The sequence below is a fragment of the Cavia porcellus genome, unplaced genomic scaffold (assembly GCF_034190915.1).
Source record: "Cavia porcellus strain 051 isolate PalLab524CR breed Dunkin Hartley unplaced genomic scaffold, mCavPor4.1 scaffold_15, whole genome shotgun sequence".
NCBI classification, from domain to species: domain Eukaryota; kingdom Metazoa; phylum Chordata; class Mammalia; order Rodentia; family Caviidae; genus Cavia; species Cavia porcellus.
The window spans coordinates 72,701,092-72,719,390 of record NW_026947498.1 but is presented as its reverse complement, the minus strand read 5'-3'; the positions used below and the strand labels follow the sequence as shown (position 1 = coordinate 72,719,390).

Below are 18,299 nucleotides of genomic sequence, written 5' to 3'. Positions count from 1 at the left end.
AGGCAGGGTGGCGTGGCCCTGGGGCGGCACTCCAAGGCAGCAGCCAGAGCAAAAAGGGGAGTCAGAGCAAGCCTCTTTTTTCTCCCTTATGTTGTACATAAGCCGCCTCCTGACACTGTCACCACCACCACCGCTGCCGCCACCACCTCACTGCCCCACCCCTACCTGCAGATGTAGCACTCACAAAATCTCTGTTGCACTGGGATGAGGATATTTACAAAGTAAGGGTTCTAGCTCCCTGCTGAGTCTCTTAGTTAAACTTGTAAACTTTTCAAGTTGACACAGTGTATCAACCATAATACTTGGAAAGTAAGTCTTTCTGGCCCTGTACCTGTAGCTTTCATTTATCCAAATAAGAACTGTAGTCACTAATTGCCTGGAAGTAATATGTGAATGAGGAATTGGTTTTCTGTTTGCTTTGTATACTATCTTAAAGGGGGGACGTTTCAGTGTAAGTTATTATTTTTATTTTTTTCACAGAAAGCCATGGCTGAAACTTTTTACCTTTCTAATATTGTACCTCAGAATTTTGATAATAATTCTGGATATTGGAACAGGTAAGTTGTGAGAGGATTTTTTTTTTTTTGAACTGGGAATTGAACTCAGGATCTCACACTTGCCAGGCAGGTGCCAGCCACTGAGCCATGCCCCCAGCCATGACAGTTTTTTAAAATACACTCTGTGGAGGATGAATTGTGTGACAGAGGATATATTAGCATATGTCAGCTGGCTGTGTCTGCCCTTGAGATGCTAACCCTACTGATAGCAAGTACATTGGATTATTTTCTTTGCTGTATTTTGGGAGTATGGTCTGTGGGAGAGCAAACTTAAAAATATAACCTGCTTTTTTTTTTTTTTTTAAATGTGTTTGTTACTGTTCAGAAGTGCAGTTTTGAAAGAAACTACTCAAATTAATAATCCCATTACTACCTGAAGCAGTAATATCTTTTCTGAGTGTGTCCAGAAAAGGCACCTACTATTCAGGTCTCTTGTTTGTTTGTTTTGTTCTTTTTGAGACAAGAGTCTCACTATGTAGTTCAGACTGGCCTTGAACCCACTTTGTAGCCCAGGCTGGCCTCGGATTTGCAGCGATCCTGCCTCAGCCTCCTGAGTGCCGTGATTACAGACGTGTACCACCGCATTTGGCAATTTTTTTATTTTAAAGAGATTAAGATAAAAGAGGACATAACAAAGCAGATCAGAACAGAACAATTTAAGCAACACAGTATTTCACCACAAGGCAACCCGACATAACAGTAGCTACCATAATGTCTATTTCCTTGAAATAGTTAAGCATACCTTCACGCACAATAGTATCAAACATAACAATATAGTATAAAACCACTCAAGAGAATGAAAGTATTACAGGGCATTCAGAACCAAATAACAGAAAACAAACAATGGTTACTATGTTATCTCATTGTCCATAAAAAATTTGTTTATACTATCACACATGATAAAATTCAATAAGATACTACATGATAGAACCAATGGAATTGGCAATTTTCTTATATTCTGATGTTGCTGAGCTTTTAAGAAGAAGTGCTGGGGGCTGGGGCTTTAGCTCAGCGGTGTAAATGCTTGCCTGGCGAGGTCACGAGTTTGATCCCTGGTACCAAAAAAAAAAAAAAAAAAAAATAGTGCAGGTACAGTTTAATTAAGCATCAACTAGGTGTTTTTTGTTTAATGGTCCTGAGAATTGAAATTCTGTGCTGAGTTGCATTGCTAGGTCTTTTTTTTAAATTAATTTTTGAGAAAGAGTCTCACTAAGTTGTTAAGTTGCCCATTCTGGGCTCAAACTTGCAGTCCTCTTGTTTAAGCCTCCAGAGTGATGGGATTAAAGGTATGTGCCACTACACCCCAGCTCCATTAGCTAGTTTTTAATAAAACTAATTATAAAATCTGAGCTGGGTGCGGTGGTGTATGCCTATAATCCCAAATTGGGAAGCAGAACCAGGAGGATCTCTGGGAGTTCTAGGCTAGCGTGGGCTACACAGTTGGGACCAGTTTGAACTACATTGTGAGACCTGTTTTATAAGGAAAAACAAGCTGGGTGTGGTGGCGCCTACCTGTAATCCCAGCATTTGGGAGGTCGAGGCAAGAGGATTGCTGCAAGTTTGAGACCAGCCTGGGCTACAAAGTGAGCTCAAGCTGCACTGTGTAGCTGGACCCTGTCTCAAAAGAAAAAAAAAAATAGAAGTGGTCTGGCTGTGTAGTTTCCTGAGTGTTTATAAGCTGTGGTCAGTGGTTGCTGGTCATGGCCACAACTGTTTCACTACAGCCCTCCTTTTCTCCATTCAGGTTCAGGCACATTGTTTTATTCGGAAATATTTCAATATGTTTTTAGAAAATAAGGATTTCTTTTCAGGTATTATTTTTTACTAGTCCATGTTTTTGGTGCGTGTGCGGAGCACATCTCAGGTCTTCCTGTAACCCTCTCTTCCTCCCCTCCCCCTTGCATCTCTTAGTCCCCGGTCCATTTGCCAAGGATTTTTTCAAAGGTGGCCCACTGGACTACTGTTGCCCTAAAATAAAGGACAGTAGTTCCTTCTTAGCAGTTTTCAGTATTCATGTTTCTCTGATTACTGTTAGATATTTTTTGGTTGGCTGGTTTAAATTAGGATTTGCTCATGGTCTATACCTAGATTGAGCGATGCATCCCTTTAGTTCTTTTTAATTTGTAGATCCTTTTTTTTTTTGCAAATTATTTTTTGAAGATTTGTTATATTTTCCCTTGGAGTTTCCTTTCCATGTTCTGGGTTTAGGGATTGCATACCTGTAGGAGAACTTAACATTTTTTTTCCTCAGATGACTTTATGGGAGAAAGATTTTACCTTGTAAAATAGTATATGTTGGCGTATGTACTGTAAGAGAATTTGATGTTACGTTTTAGATAAGAAACTGAGGAGTGGTAAGTATTATCTCACTGGGAGACCTCGTCCAGCTGTACTATAAGAAAATGTAGGGCTGGAGATTTAGCTCAGCAGCATACGTACCTGCCTGGCAAGCATGAGGTTGTAAGTTTGATGTCTGGTACCAAAAAAAAACAACAACCAGAAAATGTATTTATTGCTTCTCGATCTTTTGGCTAAGATCAAGTGAAGAAAGTATATAAAATCACTTGCCATTTTAATCTCGTAAATGTGATAAAAGGTTTTAAGTGATAAATTCCAGTGTTGTAAAGAATGTTGTAAACTATTATGTTTTAGAGCCTAGAGAGGATTTATACAATCCTATTGAAAATATTTAGTATAAGTTTTACATATAATCAAGAGTCATTGAAATATTTATTTAGTAATTTTAGTCCTTGAAATTTATTCCGAGAATTAATATAATGTTGCATTATATAGGAAATGTTAAAATAAATCCAGTTGTCCTGTTGTGGAAATGATTTTATTAGGTTGTTGGAATGAGATACTTAAGAGATATTTGAAAACTATGGCATAGACTGCGTGGTGGGGCAAGAGTGTGCTGGGATCAGACTCGGCCTCATGCATGCGAGCCATGTGCTGCACTGCAGAGCCACGCCTCTAGCCCCGAGAAATGCTTTCACAGAATTTCACTTTTTTTTTTGTCTTTTTCCTTTTTATCGGTACCGGGGATCGAACTCACGACTGCCTGCTTCCAAGGCAGGCGCTTATGCCGCTGAGCTAAATCCCCAGCCCCTCAGAATTTCACTTCTAAAATACATACTAGGTGTACACAGAGAAGAATGTAGATAGTTATGTTGCATGATTTTTAATTTTTTTAGCAAAACTTTGGGAAAATTATTATTTGTTTATGTTTTGTGTGTTCTTATTTAATTTCACAGATGCAGTTTCCTTGTGTCTTTCCTAGGGACTGCAGCAGAAATGGCTTGCAGCTTTTCTTTTCATTTCTGTCTGTAAAACAATTGTACATATCTGCTTTTGCTTTTCAGAATAGAAATGTACTGTCGTGAGCTGACAGAGAGGTTTGAAGACGTTTGGATAGTCTCGGGACCTTTGGTCTTGCCTCAGACCAAAAGTGATGGAAAGAAGACAGTCACTTACCAGGTAGGGACCTTAACACTCAGGTTTATATTATTTGTATGAACTTATAATCCTGTTCTGTAACAGTACGTATTAAACATCTATCAGTGTTGCAAGCACAGAGGAATCAGTGATGGGTAAAAAACAACTGTTGACTTCTCTGGAGCTCACAGTTTGAAAAGGAGCCAGGCGTGTTTGCAGTAAACTGCATTACTGTAGTTGAGGTTAATGTGTGGGTGGGAAGGACTGACAGGCTGCTGTGTGGACTGGAAGGCTTAGTGAAGGAACAAGTGTTTCAACTAGATCTTGATAGATAGAGTAAACGGAGTCAGGGGGGAACACTTGGCAGTTTGTAATCAGCAGCTTGGCTGTGGGGTTTGTGTGTCATTCACAGAGACTGGAGATCATGGTGCAAGAAGGGAAACCAGCTCCTGAGAGGGGCTCTGCGCAGGCAGGACAGCGCCAGAGGCTTGCTGACTTGGTTTTCCAGAGTGAGGCACTGTGAAGCCATGGGTTGGTTTTGAGCATGGGGAATGTGATTTGTTTTGGCTTTTACAAAAAGAATTCTGGTGGCAGTGTGCAGAAGGTAGAGGAGAAAGGGAGCATCAGGGAGGAGCTCAGAGCTAAGAGAAGGAGTGAAGGCATTACTGTAGTAGGCCACATGAGGACACACAAGGGGCTGAACTCAGACATTTTTTAATTATATTTTTGTAACTACCTACTTTTTTATATACATATATATATACACATATACATGTTTTTCCTCTAGCTTCCATACTAATGAAGCAATATTATGTTTACACATGTCTTATTTCACTGAGTATATTCTTAAGTAACATTCATTTACCTATGTCTCCAGTTTATCCTTCTTTGTGACTGAGTAGTACTCCCTTGTATAAAACTACCACATCTTTTTTATCCATTCCTTAGTTGATGAGCATTTAGGTTGTTTCCAAGATCTGGCTATTACAAATTGTGCTGCTATAAACACGGGTGCACATTTATCGCTGTGGTATGATGTTTTTAATTCTTTTGGGAAGATGCTCGGGAAGGGGATAGCTGGGTCAAATGGGACCTTGAGTCCTAGTTTTTTGAGGAATCTCCACACTGATTTCCACAGTGATTGCACTGCCTGCATTCCCACCAACAGTGAAGGGTTCCTTTTTCCCCACAGCCCCTCTAACTTTGGTTATTGCTTGATTTCTTGATTCTAGCCATTCTTTCTGGGATGAGGTGGAATCTCAGTGTTTTAATTTGCATCTCTTGAATGACCAATGGTGTTGAACATTTTTTCACGTATTTATTTGCTGTTCGTATGATTTCTTTATCTGACAAATGTGCATTCATCTCAGATGCCCATTTTTGGATTGTGTCTTTAAATCTGGGAGGATTGATTTTTTTTTTTTTTTGAGTTCTTATATGTCCTCAATAGTAATCATTTGTTTGAGGAACAGCTGGCAAAATTTTCTCACGCTGTGGGTTGTCTCTTCACTCTGTTGGTGGTTTCTCTTGCTGTGCAAATGCTTTTCAATAGGGTGAGATCCCATTTGTTGATTCTTTGTGATAGTTCCTGTGGGGTTTTGTTCATAAAATCTCATTCTATCTTCTAGAAGATTTAATGTTTGTTTTAATATTAAGATCGTTGATACATTCTGATTTTAGCATAGTACATGGTGAAAGATATGGGTCCAATTTTAATTTTTGGCATGTGTATAGCCAGTTTTTCCAGCACCATTTATTAAAAGTCTGTCTTTTTTCCAGTGGATGTGTTTGGCACCTTTGTCAAAGATAAAGTGACTTAGTTTGTCTGTAGTTGTTTCTGCATCTTCTAATCTGTTCCATTCATCTTTGGATCTAGTGTTTGTTTGTTTGTTTGTTTTTGGCGGTACTGGGGATTGAATTTACGAACTCTCACTTGCCAGGTGGGAACTTAAGCCACTGAGCTAAATCTCCGGTCCTACCACACTGTTTTTATCACAGTATAATTTCAAGCCAGGGATTGTGATACCCCGTGTCTTGTCTTTGCTGCCCAGGATTGCCTTTGCTATTCTAGGTCTCTTGGTTCCGGATGAATTTTAGGAGTGTTTTCTCTGATTGTGTGAGATATGCTATTGGAATCTTGTTGCGTTGAATCTGTATAACACTTTTGGAAGTATGGACATTTTCACTCTATCGGTTCTTCCTACCCAAGAGCACAGGGTATCTCTCCATTTTCTAACATCCTCTTCAATTTCCTTTTTCAGAGTACTGTACTTTTCAATATAGAGGTCTTTTATATCCTTTGTTAGAGCAATTCCTAGTTATTTCATTTTTTGGGATGCTTTTGTATAAGGTATTGTTTCTCTGATCTCTCTGTGAGTTTGTTATTGGTGTACATTGATTTTTGAGTATTGACTTTGTAACCAGCTATGTTTCTGAATTTGCTTACTAAATCTAGAAGTATTTGGTAGAGTTTTTGGGGTCTTCTAAGTAGAGTATCATGTCATCTGCAAATAATGATAGTTTAACTTCTTCCTTTCCTGTCTTTATTATTTTATTTCTTTCTCTTGTCTAATTGCTCTGGCTAGAGTTTCTAGGACTACGTTGAATAAAAGTGGGAACAGTGGACATCCTTGTCTTGTTCCTGATTTTAGAGTGAAAGCTTTCAGTTTTTGTCCATTTAGTATGATGTTGGCTGTTGGTTTTGTCGTAGATGGCTTTTTTTTTTTTTTGTCTTTTTGAGTCAGGCTCTCACTTTGTGATTCAGGCTGGCCTTGGGCTCACTTTGTAACCAAGGGTGGTCTTGAACTTGCAACAATCCTCCTAACTCAGCCTCCCAAGTGCTGGGATTACAGGAGTGTGCCACTATGCCCACCTTCATAAATGGCTTTTATTAGATTGAGATAAAGACTATTTCTGTAGGGTTTTTATCATGAATGGGTGCTGGACTTTGTCGAAAGCGTTTTTTTTTTATCTGTTGAGATGTTCCTATGATTTTTGTCTTTGGCTCTGTTAATATGTTGTATTCCATTTATGGATCTGCGCATGTTGAACCATCCCTGCATCTCCTGGATGAGCCCCAATTGATTATGGTGTACAATCTTCTTGAAGATTTGCTACAGTCTGTTTGCTAGTATCTTATTGAGGATTTTTGTAGCAATGTTCATTTAGGGAGAGTGGCCTGTAATTCTCTTTCTTAGTTGGGTCCTTCTCTTGTTTTGATTTCAGAATAATACCTTCTTCCAAGAATGAATTCAGAAGTATTGTTTCCCATTAAATTTCATTAAAGAATTTGAAAAGTAGTAGTAGTACATCTTTTCTGCATTTCTTGTAGAATTTAGAATTCAGGGCCTGGGCTTTTCTTTGTTGATAGGTTTTTAATTGCATCTTTGATTTCATTTTTTGATATTGGGTTATTTAGGATTTTTATATCTTCTTGATTCAGCTTTGGTAATTCATATGTATCTAGGGGGTCTGTCCACATCTTCTATATTTTGTATTTTATTAGAATATAAATTTTCAAAGTAGGTATGGGTGATTGGATTTCTGCAGGGTCTGTTTGTGATTTAGCCCTTTTTATTCGTAATTGCGTGTATTGGAGTCTTTTCTTTCCTTGTTTTGATAAGATGGCAAGGGTTTGTCAATTTTATTTACTCTTTCAAAGAACCAACTCTTTGATTCATTTATTCCTTGTGTTATTTTTTAGTCTCCAGTATGTTAATTTCTGCTCTGATCTTTATAACTTCCTCCCTTGTATGAGCTTTTGGTTTTTCTAAAAGTTTAAAGCACAAGATTAAGTTGTTTATATGTGCTTGCTCTGTTTTCCTAATTTGGAAATTACTATAAATTTCCCTCTTAAGACTGCTTTCATTGTGTCCCACAAGTTCCGGTATCTTGCATTTTTGTTATCATTTAACTGTAAAAACTCTTAATTTCTTCTTTAATTTCATCTATGACCCATTGGCTGTTCAGTAGGGTGCTATTTAATTTCCATGAGTTGATGAAGTTCTTGTGGTTTTCTTTGCTATAGATTTCCAATTTCATTGCACTGTGGTCTTATCAGACCATAGGGTATGCATGGGGTAATCTCAATTCCTTTGCATTTACTTAAGCATGTTTTATGAGCCAGTATGTGGTTTATTTTGGAGAATGTCCCATGTGCAGCAGAAAAAAATGTGTATGCGGATCTTGTGGGGTGGAACATTCTATAGACATCTACAGGTCCATTTACTCAAAAGTTTGCTTTAGTTGTATTTCATTATTGGTTTTTTGTCCAGTTGATCTGTCTTTTTGTGACAGTGAGATATTTCAGTCTCCCAATACAATTGTGTTAGAGTGTATATGATTTTTCATTCTGTTAATGACTTTTATATAGTTGATTGCACCGGTATTTGTTGCATATATTTATGATTGTTTGTATGATTTTTCATTTCTTTAATAACTTAGTTGCACTGGTATTTGTTGCATATATTTATGATTATTACCTCTTCCTCTTGAATTGTTCCCTTTATGAAGATGTAGTGACCTTCTTTATCTCTCTTAATCAGTCTTGGCTTGAAATTCACTTTGTCTGTAAATAGAATAGCTACCCCTGCTTTTTTCTGGGTTCCTGCCACATGCAGTGTTGTTTTTCATCCTTTGATTTTCAGTCTGTGAATTTCTTTCTGAATTAAATGTGTTTCTTGTATGCAGCATATTGTTGGATCTTGCCTGTTTGATATCCACATGGAGATGCTGAGTAGGCTGGATGTGAGTGTGGATCTCAGAGGAGAGGGAGAAGCAGAGATGTCTCCCCAGTGCTGAACACACGAAGGGCGTTTAAAGCTAAAACGAGCCCTTCCTTGAGGATAAGTGAGTGCTCCGCACCCTGCAGCACTTGGCCTTGTGAGGCCAGAAGGAGGAAGGGTCACAGGGGTCGCCTTTAGGGCGGGAGGGGAGGCACAGAGAGTGGGGTCCCAGAAGCCGGGAGGTTGGGGCTTCAAGGAGGAAGGCTAGCGAGGGCTGCACTCAGCTTTAGCTTTAAGTCAGCAGCACACCTATCATTTCATGCGTTTTAATTATGCTCCCAGCTTAGGCCCCCTTTTATCTTTTCTTTCTTTTTTGGGGGGGGATAAGGTCTCGCTCTGTAGTCCAGGCTGGCCTTGAATGTACTGTGTAGCCTAGACTGGCCTGGAACTCACAGCAGTCCTCTTGCCTCGGTTTCCTGAGTGCTGGGATTATAGGCTTACGTCACCACGCAGGCTAGGTCTACTTTATTTTAAACTCTTCTTCTTCGGTTTTTTGTTTGTTTGTTTTTCTTGTGGTGTAGAGTGTATCTTCAGACATTTTTCCTGAGTCAGTAGATGGTAAACTTTGAGTGATTGCTTGTCTGAAAATGCCCTAAAACTTGGTAGTGGGGCACAGGGTTTACATGTGTGACAAACTCTTGGGGGCAGTTTGTGTACCCTGAGGCTGTCTGTCTCGCTTCTTCCTCAGGACTGAACCATGGTTGTTGCTTTTGTTGCATGGTAATTCTGCAATGGATCTTAAAGTCACACTTCTTCATTTAGACACCTTTTTCTCACGGACAGTGGCTCAGGAACGTAAAGATTCTGGGCTTTGGCTCCTTTTTTTTTTATCTTAACAGTGTCGTCGTATTTGCCTTACATCTTCCAGAAACACACACCAGATCCTGGTTCACTGGCACACTCTTCCGTGATTCTCAGCACTCTCGTGTGGGTTCAATTCTTTGCCTCATCAGTGCCGTCCTGTGTGCAGAGCCCCATGCTCAGGTAGTCTTCCTCGCCTGGAAACCCACTTCAGTCTTATTCATTAGGATTTGCAGAGCAAGCAAGTGTGTTCTATGTATTGTTTGGAAATAATCCCATATTTATTGAAGTATTTTAAGAACAAAATAAAGGCTTCCTCTGTTTCTTTCACCTAGATTCAGTTGTTGTAAACAATTGCCACATTTATTCTCCCTTTCCCATATAGATATGCACATACCTGTTTTTTATTACTTTTTGAACCATTTGCAAATTGATTGCAGGCATTATGTTCCATTCTTCCTATAACTTTCATATAACCACAGACTATCAGATTCATGAAATTCAACATGTAATAATAATACCTGGTACAAATCAATATTTGAATTTTACCAGGTGCCTCGGTGGTGTCTTTTGCAGACTTCTTTTCTCATCGGTATGCAGGCCAGGATTGTTCACTGATCCCTTGTCATGTCGCTCTGTTTCCTTTATTTATTTTTTATTTTTTTGGTACCAGAAATCAAACATGACTTTGTACTTGCCAGGCAGGTGCTGTGCTGTGGAGCTTTATTCCTGTCCCTGTATTTCCTTTAATCTGCACGTTTTCAAATGTGGGTGAACTGTTCTGCAGTATGTTCTTTAAATTGGATCATTAGTAGTTTTCTCATGATGGGTGATGTTTTTGGCAGAACGTCATTGAGGTAGTCGCATGTCTTACACGAGGAAGAGCTGTGACTGTTGGGTTGTCGTGTTATTGATGGTATTGATTTTCATTACTTGGTTAAAGTGAGGTCTGCCAAATTTCTTTTTTCTTGATTGCTATGTATTAAGACTGGTCTTGAACTCGCTGTGTAACCGGACTGGCTTCACAGCGATCCTCCTGCCTCAGCCTCCTGAATGTTAGGATTACAGGTATGCGCTAACATGCCTGGTAGTGCCTGCCAAATTCCTTCACTGTTTTCCCCCTTGAAATTTGTAAGTAATGTATGGAAATACTTTGAGACCATGCTCGACTCTCACCCAGTAGTTCCAACATCCCTTGATGATTCTTGTCTGAATTGTTGCTACAGGACCTGACAAAGGATGACTTTCTAATCTAATTTTTCTTACCACTCTTAGATCTTTTGCTTCTAATTTACTATCAGTGTAGTTGCTAGCATTCTTGATTTTATTCAGTGTGTGTCCATCGGTTTATTGTAAATACTCATCTTGACGTTCAGATCGCCCAGGTGTGGTCACCGGGATCCCCTTCAAGTCGTCTTCTGTGTTGTTTTGCCTCCTCAGTTTTTGATTTTACGATTTCCTGCTTTCTGGCATGAGGCTATGTTTGAGGCCATTTCTCTAAGGAGACTTGGGTTCCTCTGAGCAGTGACTGATATTTGGAAACCAGTATCTAGACAGTAAGTTGACCCAAGAGTGTTTCGTCGGATGTTCAGCCTATCATGTGTTCACTGCATATTTATATTTAGCTTTTTAAATGAGATGGATGCCCTCAGAGCTCGGTATGCATGCATCCCCTTGCTTCCAGTGGTCCCTGTCGAGAAGATCTCTCCTCCTCATTTTCTGTGCTGCTGCGGTTTTTGAGAGAGGTGAGGATGTGCAAACTCCGGTTGTGAGGAAGGCAGACACACCCAGCTCTTCTGGGGGTTACACGAGCGGATGCGCTGCTGTGTGTTCACCGTAGTTCATGTCCCTCGAGAGTCACAGTGTTTTTTGTTTTTCTCAGAATGCTATCAGAGTGACCTCCCACTAATGAAGTTTTCTATAGTAATACAACTTTTGCTAGATTTGGTGTTACTTTAAGTACAATTTTAAACCTAAGAATCTTTAGTGTATTTGTTAGAAGCAAAGCAAAATATGGTCTGTTAGTACTTAAATTGACAAAATTGTCTTGAAATTCTGGACATTTAAAGTTTTTAAATGGGTCCACATTTTATATAAATGTGTACTAGCATGTAAGACCCAGAAGTCTACAGTAAAGGGGTTGCTGTGCTCTTATCCCGTGCATGTTTATAAAATTGGGAGAATTTTGCTAGGGAGGGAAGCCCACTGGACCCTTCCTGTCTCTCATTCCTCAGCCCCATTCCTTTTTGCTAAGGAAAGGGGAAGCCTAGACAAGGAGAAGAGACGGGAAGAGGTCGTGTACATACCAAGAAGCTGAGTTAGAGCATTCACACAGAGAGCAAACAGTATGACAGATACTTAGATTGCCCAGCTAAAAAATTCAGGCAAGCAGGGCCTTTTAAAAGTAGGAAGTTCGGTTTTCCGGGAGAACATGGCGGACAGATAACAGCAACTACCGGAGGCTCTCTGAAAGACTCGGCTCAGAAGCCAGGAATGGTGCGGACTAAGGAGACATAAGTCGGTGGAGATATGCTCTGCTGACTCAGGAACGAACTGGGCTGAGAGAAGCCAACTTGGAATGCAGTCCTGGTGCTAAAACAGGAACAGAAAAGACTCGGTGTGGAGGCTGGAACCGCGCCATTGTAAGTCGCGATTTGGGTTTCCCTCCACGCGGCGGCTGGCTGCCTCTACAGCGGCTCGGCAAGGAGAGAGACGCGCGGAAGCTCTGAGAACGGCAATCTGCGAACGGCAGGGAGGTGTGCACTGACTTGTGGTGAGGTGAGTGAGAGAAACTGACACTCTACCACAGTTTGACTCCAGCAGAGGACTTTCTGGGCCCGGGCAGTCCTGCGGGAGCAGGGCGCGGTGGGACTCCAGCCACACATCCCCCTCTTGGGCGGGATTGGTGAAAAGTGCCTGGCCTGCGTGACGCTGCCGGCAGACCTGGTAGACTGTCCCAACCCAGATCCCAGAGCCTGACGGTGGCCGGGAGGGGAGATGCGTAGGCTGCCTGGTCTGTAACTCCCTGGTGCACAGCGGTGAGTGGGAACAACTAACTGGCGCAATTCGATCAGGCTGTGGCTGACTGGGAGAGAAGCTGGGCCTCTTATATAAGCTTGCATATATAAGGAACAGAGAAGAAGAGGCAGCATGGGAAGAGGCAGCAACAAGAAAGGCTCCTCGGCCCCCAATTCTGAGAAACAGGCAATAGCAGACACCACACCAATACACATAAGGCACCATATAGAGAGCCTCATAGACCAATTCAGGAATGAAGTTATCAACGACCTGAAGCTAGAAGTATGCAGAATAGTTAGAGAAATGCTAAGTACCACCCAAGAAAAAACAGGTGGTGGAATGGAAGAACAGAAAAAAAGGGGAGAATTGTTTGATGGAGAAAACAGAGAAAGCATAGAATACGTGAAGCAGGTTCAAAGGGACTACCAAGATACTAAGAAGTCTATAGAAGACTGGCATAACAGCTTGAAAGAAACTAAGGACAGACTATCTGAACTGGAGGGCAGACTTGTAATATGGGAGAATGAAATGAAAAACTTCTTAAAAATAACAAAGAAACAAACAGCAATAATACAAAGACAAGAAGATGATAAGAGGATCCATAACTTACGGATTAAGAACATAAAAGAAGAAGTAGGGACACAAACAAGTGAACTACAAAAGCTACTCACAGAAATAATCCAGGAGAATTTTCCTAATTTAGCAAAAGGTAAAGATACTCGGATGTATGAGGCATACAGGACCCCAGCTACCTACAACCCAAACAGAGCAACACCCAGGCATATAATAATAAAAATTCCAGAAATTCAATACAAGAACAGAATATTAAAAGCTGTAAGAGACAAGAAACAGACCACCTACAAGGGAACACCCATCAGAATTACAGCAGATTTCTCTGCACAAACCATCAAATCACGAAGAGCGTGGGGGGAAATAATTCAAGCATTGAAAGATAATAATCTCCAGCCAAGATTGAGATATCCTGCACAACTGTCCCTGGAAATTGATGGAAAAACAAGGTGCTTCCAGGATAAAGAGGAACTGGGGGAATTTGCAACCACCAATTCAACTCTACAGAGAGTATTGCAGGATATTCTAAAAAAAGAAAAATACAAAGAATCCAGAAATAATGGCAGAGAGGCCACAACGAATGGAGCAGAGAACAAAATGAAGAAGACAAACTGACAGCTACGGACAGAAAAAGAGCTTAACAGAAATGAGGCAGAGAAGATTGGATGATAGGAACAGCTATTTTGGAGAAAATGACATCTTAATAGGTAATACAGATTTAGTATCATCTTGTTTTGAAGTCTCATCTAGCTTTTGTCCTTCTGTCTCCAATGGTCTAAACAGGCTGTATCTTATTGGATTTTATTATGTACGATAGTATAAGCAAAAACCTTTTAAAGACAAGAAGATTATACAGAAACCATTGTTCATTTTGTTAGTCGATTCTAAATACTCTGTAATGCTGTCATTCTCTTGAATGGTTTTACATTGTTTTGATATACTTAATGCTACAGTATACGAAGTTGTACTCAAGGATTTCAAAGAAAGAAACAATATGGTAACTACTTTTAGGTTAGGATTATCTGGTGGTGAAACACTATTCTGCTTAAATGGTTATGTTTTGATCTGCGCTGTTTCGTTGTTATGCCCTCTTTTATCTCAATCTCCACTCCATTATTTACTTTTTTATCTTTATCCTTTTAATTAAAGGAAAAAAAATAGCAGGATATATTATAGTAACCCACTTTGACTTTTCATTACCTTGATTTAAAGCCCTGTATTACTCTCACCATCTGGTTTTTAACTGATGTTCCCCTATTCTGTTTTGCTGGATAGTATCAGGTTCGAAAGTTTAGGCATCAGCTGTGAAGATAATGAGATTCATTATGACGCCCATTCTTGTTGACTTTTGTCTACTTTTGAAGACCTACAATGTCTCCAATGTTTTGGTTTTGTCGGTTTTGTTCTTTACTGTTTTGTTCAATTGTATTATAACTAATGATATAGGCAATTCTATTAGAGATAGCGGGAGGCATTATGGTAACCATTGTTGATCACCTTGTATTATGTTTTTATATTATCTATTATGTCCACCCTTTTGACTTGACCGATTCTGTTCTGTTATGTCACATTTCGTTTTACTCTCTTCCAAAAAAGTAATAAGAACCGTGGGAGCAATGAAACCCAAAATGTGTAATAGTCATGGTACAAAAGAGAAGAAAAGAAAGTGCTCCAAACTATATAACTGCATGTATATTTAAGTGTATAAGATAGAAAATGATATCACAGAGTTTTATTGGATCAATGAACAGAACTGTTTGCAGTATCATTGATGGAATGTCCACTTTACAAGCTCTAATTTTGTGACTTGAACAATTATTTCTAAGATGACAATATGTAATCCATTAACTAGTGATTTCCTACTGTTCATTTTTTTTCTGTAAATCTGTATAACTTGTACCCTTTCCCTGCTTTTTTTTTCTTTTCTCCTTAAATAAAATTAAAAAAAAAAAAAAAAAGTAGGAAGTTCATAATAAAACATGTGGATAAAATTACGTCCTTTTCAGATGCTGAGAGTGGTAGCAGCATTGCACAGTCCTAGAGATCAGTTTGTTCTCCTGAAGGAGCGAATACTTTGAATCGTGAATTCCTGTCTCCAGGGGAATGCCTTGCAATTATGCCTGGAAAGGGTTTTTGTTTGATTGCGTAGCCATTTCCTGTTTACTGCTTGTTTACAGCTATACTCTAAACTTTACTTTAGGAGAATATACCCAGTGAAAATTGGATATCTATTCAGTTTTCTATCCAGGCAGTAAATGAAGTATGTGTTCATACTTCATTTACTTGAAGTACTTGAACTGGCATTGAGTAGGGGCCATGTACACCAGGCGGTGTATACGTAGCTGTGTATATGCTTTTTCAGCCAGGCCTTGGTGAGCCTTTCATAGACAGGGAAACAGTGTTAGAGGGGTCAAGTCCAAGTAATAGAGCTAGCAGTTGTTAAAGAGGGCGATCCAGACTTGTGCCTTGCTGCCTTTTAAGACAGTCACCAGTCGTTCATAGTATTGTTCTAGGAGGTCCTCGAGAGTCTACAGTAGGGGCTGGGGATATAGCTCAGCTGCATGAGTGCCTGCCTAGCAAACACAAAGTCAAGAGTTCAATTCCTGGTACCCCCTCCCCCAAAAAGTTTACAGTGAAAGTACTCCAGTGACCTTAATGTGCAAAAACTTCAGGCTAGCAGGTAATAAAAGATGGTGTGATGGAGAGCAGGCACAAGTAATATTTGTTAGCATGCAGAAAATAGGCCATGAGGAGGATTCCCTTGAGCCAGGCAGAAATGTCTGTTGGAATATGTAGGACTTCAGGGCACGCGAGCCTGAGGGAAGAGGAGGAGCAGTGACTTTATCAGAAGCGAGTCGCCTGACAGCTTTAATCAGACTCACTCCTTTATTGGAGCTGAGCTCATCTTTGTGCTTCCTCTGATGTGCTGTTTCAGAAGAGATTGATTCCAGACAAATAGAACATAGCTGAAGATGAAACATGCCTGGTGAGCGCGTGAGCTGCAGCCTTCACAGCGCGGTGATGGTGGCAGTGTTAGAGATACTTCACAGGCTGCGTCCTCTTCCTCTAGCGCGCTGCTCTGATTTCTGCCAGCCACGTTTTGAGGGGCAGGAAGTTGAAAACTCACCCCCAGACTCTTCAGGCCTAGTGTGGTGGGTATAAAGGAGTACTTTTTTCTTTTAAGTCTCCTCTTTTATATTTAGGAAAAACTTCTGCTTATTTCCATAATAAATTAGTGGTTATCTCTGACCCCCGCAGTCTGAGAGAGCGGCACCTGCTGGGGCTGCAGGGGCAGGACGCCGCAGGGCTCCTGGTGACTTTCTCCACCTGATGAGTCCCTCTTGTTCCCTTGCACTTCTCAAATGCGGAGTCCCAGTGTATGAAACTCGTGCTTTGTTTCCCTTGATGGCACAACTGTGAAAAGACTTGGTCCCTTGACGTGTCTCCGCAGTTTTATTTTTGGAATTTCCTTTTTTGTCTTAGTAGGGGAATGTCACCAGATATGTCTGTCTGATTCAGCAGGAGCTTATTTTATTCTCAAGGTGCTGCCTACTAGTTCTGTGAAGGGACGGTAACTATACATGTGATATTTAAAGTGAGGGGCTTAGCCTGGGTCTTGCTTCTTGCCATCTTCTTCTGGGCTTGGGGTAGAAGTAAATGATTATTTCTGTTTCCTGGGTGGAAGAAAGCAGCTCAGGCCAGCGTGTGAGAACACTGACTTCAGGTCACAAGTGAGTGCCAGCTGGGCGCTGTTGCACAGGTTGTGTTTTCTGGTCATCCAGGGCATTTCCCATTTCTGTTAGTCTTGAGAAAAGTTTGGTGCTTTGTGGTCATCTAACAGCAGTGAAAGTTCCTTTATAAGGCATTTTTGTTCCTAAATCTCATGTGAAAGGGTTGTTGCTGATCTATTAATACGAAAGATTTGTTCAGGTTAAGCCAGAAAAGGCCTTTGTTGGAGCATCATTGGTGACTTCTCCTCCTGTGACTCATTTTGACCCCTCACTGTTTTAATCTTCCTTGATGCCGTTTTTCCATTGTCCTGTTTCAAGCCCTCTTTTCAGTTGGTATCCTGTCTTATGAATGACATCTACACAAAACTCTTTAGCTCTCGCAGATTTTGAAGTCTTTTCTTTTGGGCTGACCTATCATCGTGTCCCATCAGTGTTGCCCAGCAGGCAGCCTCAGGATTGCTGAATAACGAAACAAGACGTGGGTGTCCTGACTTGAGCTGAGCGAGCTTCGAGCCCTTGCACCCCGTTGCTCTAGTGACTGTCTGGTGTCCAGGGACATTTTCTGGAAGTCTTCAGGTCTCTCAGCAGTGGAACGTAATCATTAGGTAGATTGAGTTGTCTGCAAAGAAGGCAGCCCTAAAGTATTTTAAGACTGAATTTTGTTTTAAGTCCTAAATTCAAGAAAGAAACAGGTTTGAATTTTAAATCGGACTGATTCCTGCTTTAGACATGTTAAAGATGTTTGTTTCCTGAGAACAAAGCTGACTGAATCATAGAAGAGATAGTAGCTAAAGTTTTTTTCCTACTTATTTTTAGTGCTAGTATTTTACTCCTTTTTGAAATATCCTAAGAAGGTTATGGCTGAAGAGATTATACCTTGTGGTTCTTAGTAGGAATTTCAGTGTCAGTGAAGTTTCTTCAAGGTAGTTATGGGCTCTGTAGTATGGCATGTGCTTAGCACAGCCAAGGACTTGGATTCAATTCCCATCACCAACAAACAAACAGACAAACAAACCTAGAATAGTACATTTCGGTGCAATAAAGCCATGGAACCTAAAATGTCTAACTTCATTTTTTTGCTAGAACAGCAAATGGGAATGACCAGTTAAATATTCTGGAAAATTGCTGTATAGGTAGTCCGCAAGGAGAAAAATTACCCAAGGGAAGGAAGGGGACGGAGGTCTTCTCCTTAAGGTCTGAGAGCTGTGCTACAGTGCTGAGGAACGCCCGCAAGGTGGCGCCAAGAGGTTGCTTACTGTTAGGTCCCCAGCTGGCACCTGGAGCTCTTGAAGCCCCATTAAGCCTCACCCTTTGGTGAACGATGATTCCTTGTTGCTGTAACCTCAGTTCTGGCCCCCATCTCCCAGAGCACCCATAGTGTTGTTATCTGTGCTTTGTACTCA

General features: G+C 40.5%; 1 protein-coding gene across 4 annotated transcripts in view; it reads left to right on the top strand.

The window, feature by feature from the left end:
• The window catches only part of Exog (exo/endonuclease G), a 49,322-nt gene that overhangs the window by 8,015 nt on the left and 23,008 nt on the right, over nucleotides 1–18,299 (top strand). For all 4 annotated transcript variants that reach the window (XR_010039470.1, XM_003464101.5, XM_063225173.1 and 1 more), the window contains 2 exons: nucleotides 481–557; nucleotides 3,920–4,034. Coding sequence is in view for 3 of the 4 variants with exons in the window: in XM_003464101.5 (XP_003464149.1) it covers nucleotides 481–557; nucleotides 3,920–4,034 (192 nt within the window). In the remaining variant the exon portion in view is untranslated. The remainder of the gene's footprint in view (nucleotides 1–480; nucleotides 558–3,919; nucleotides 4,035–18,299) is intronic.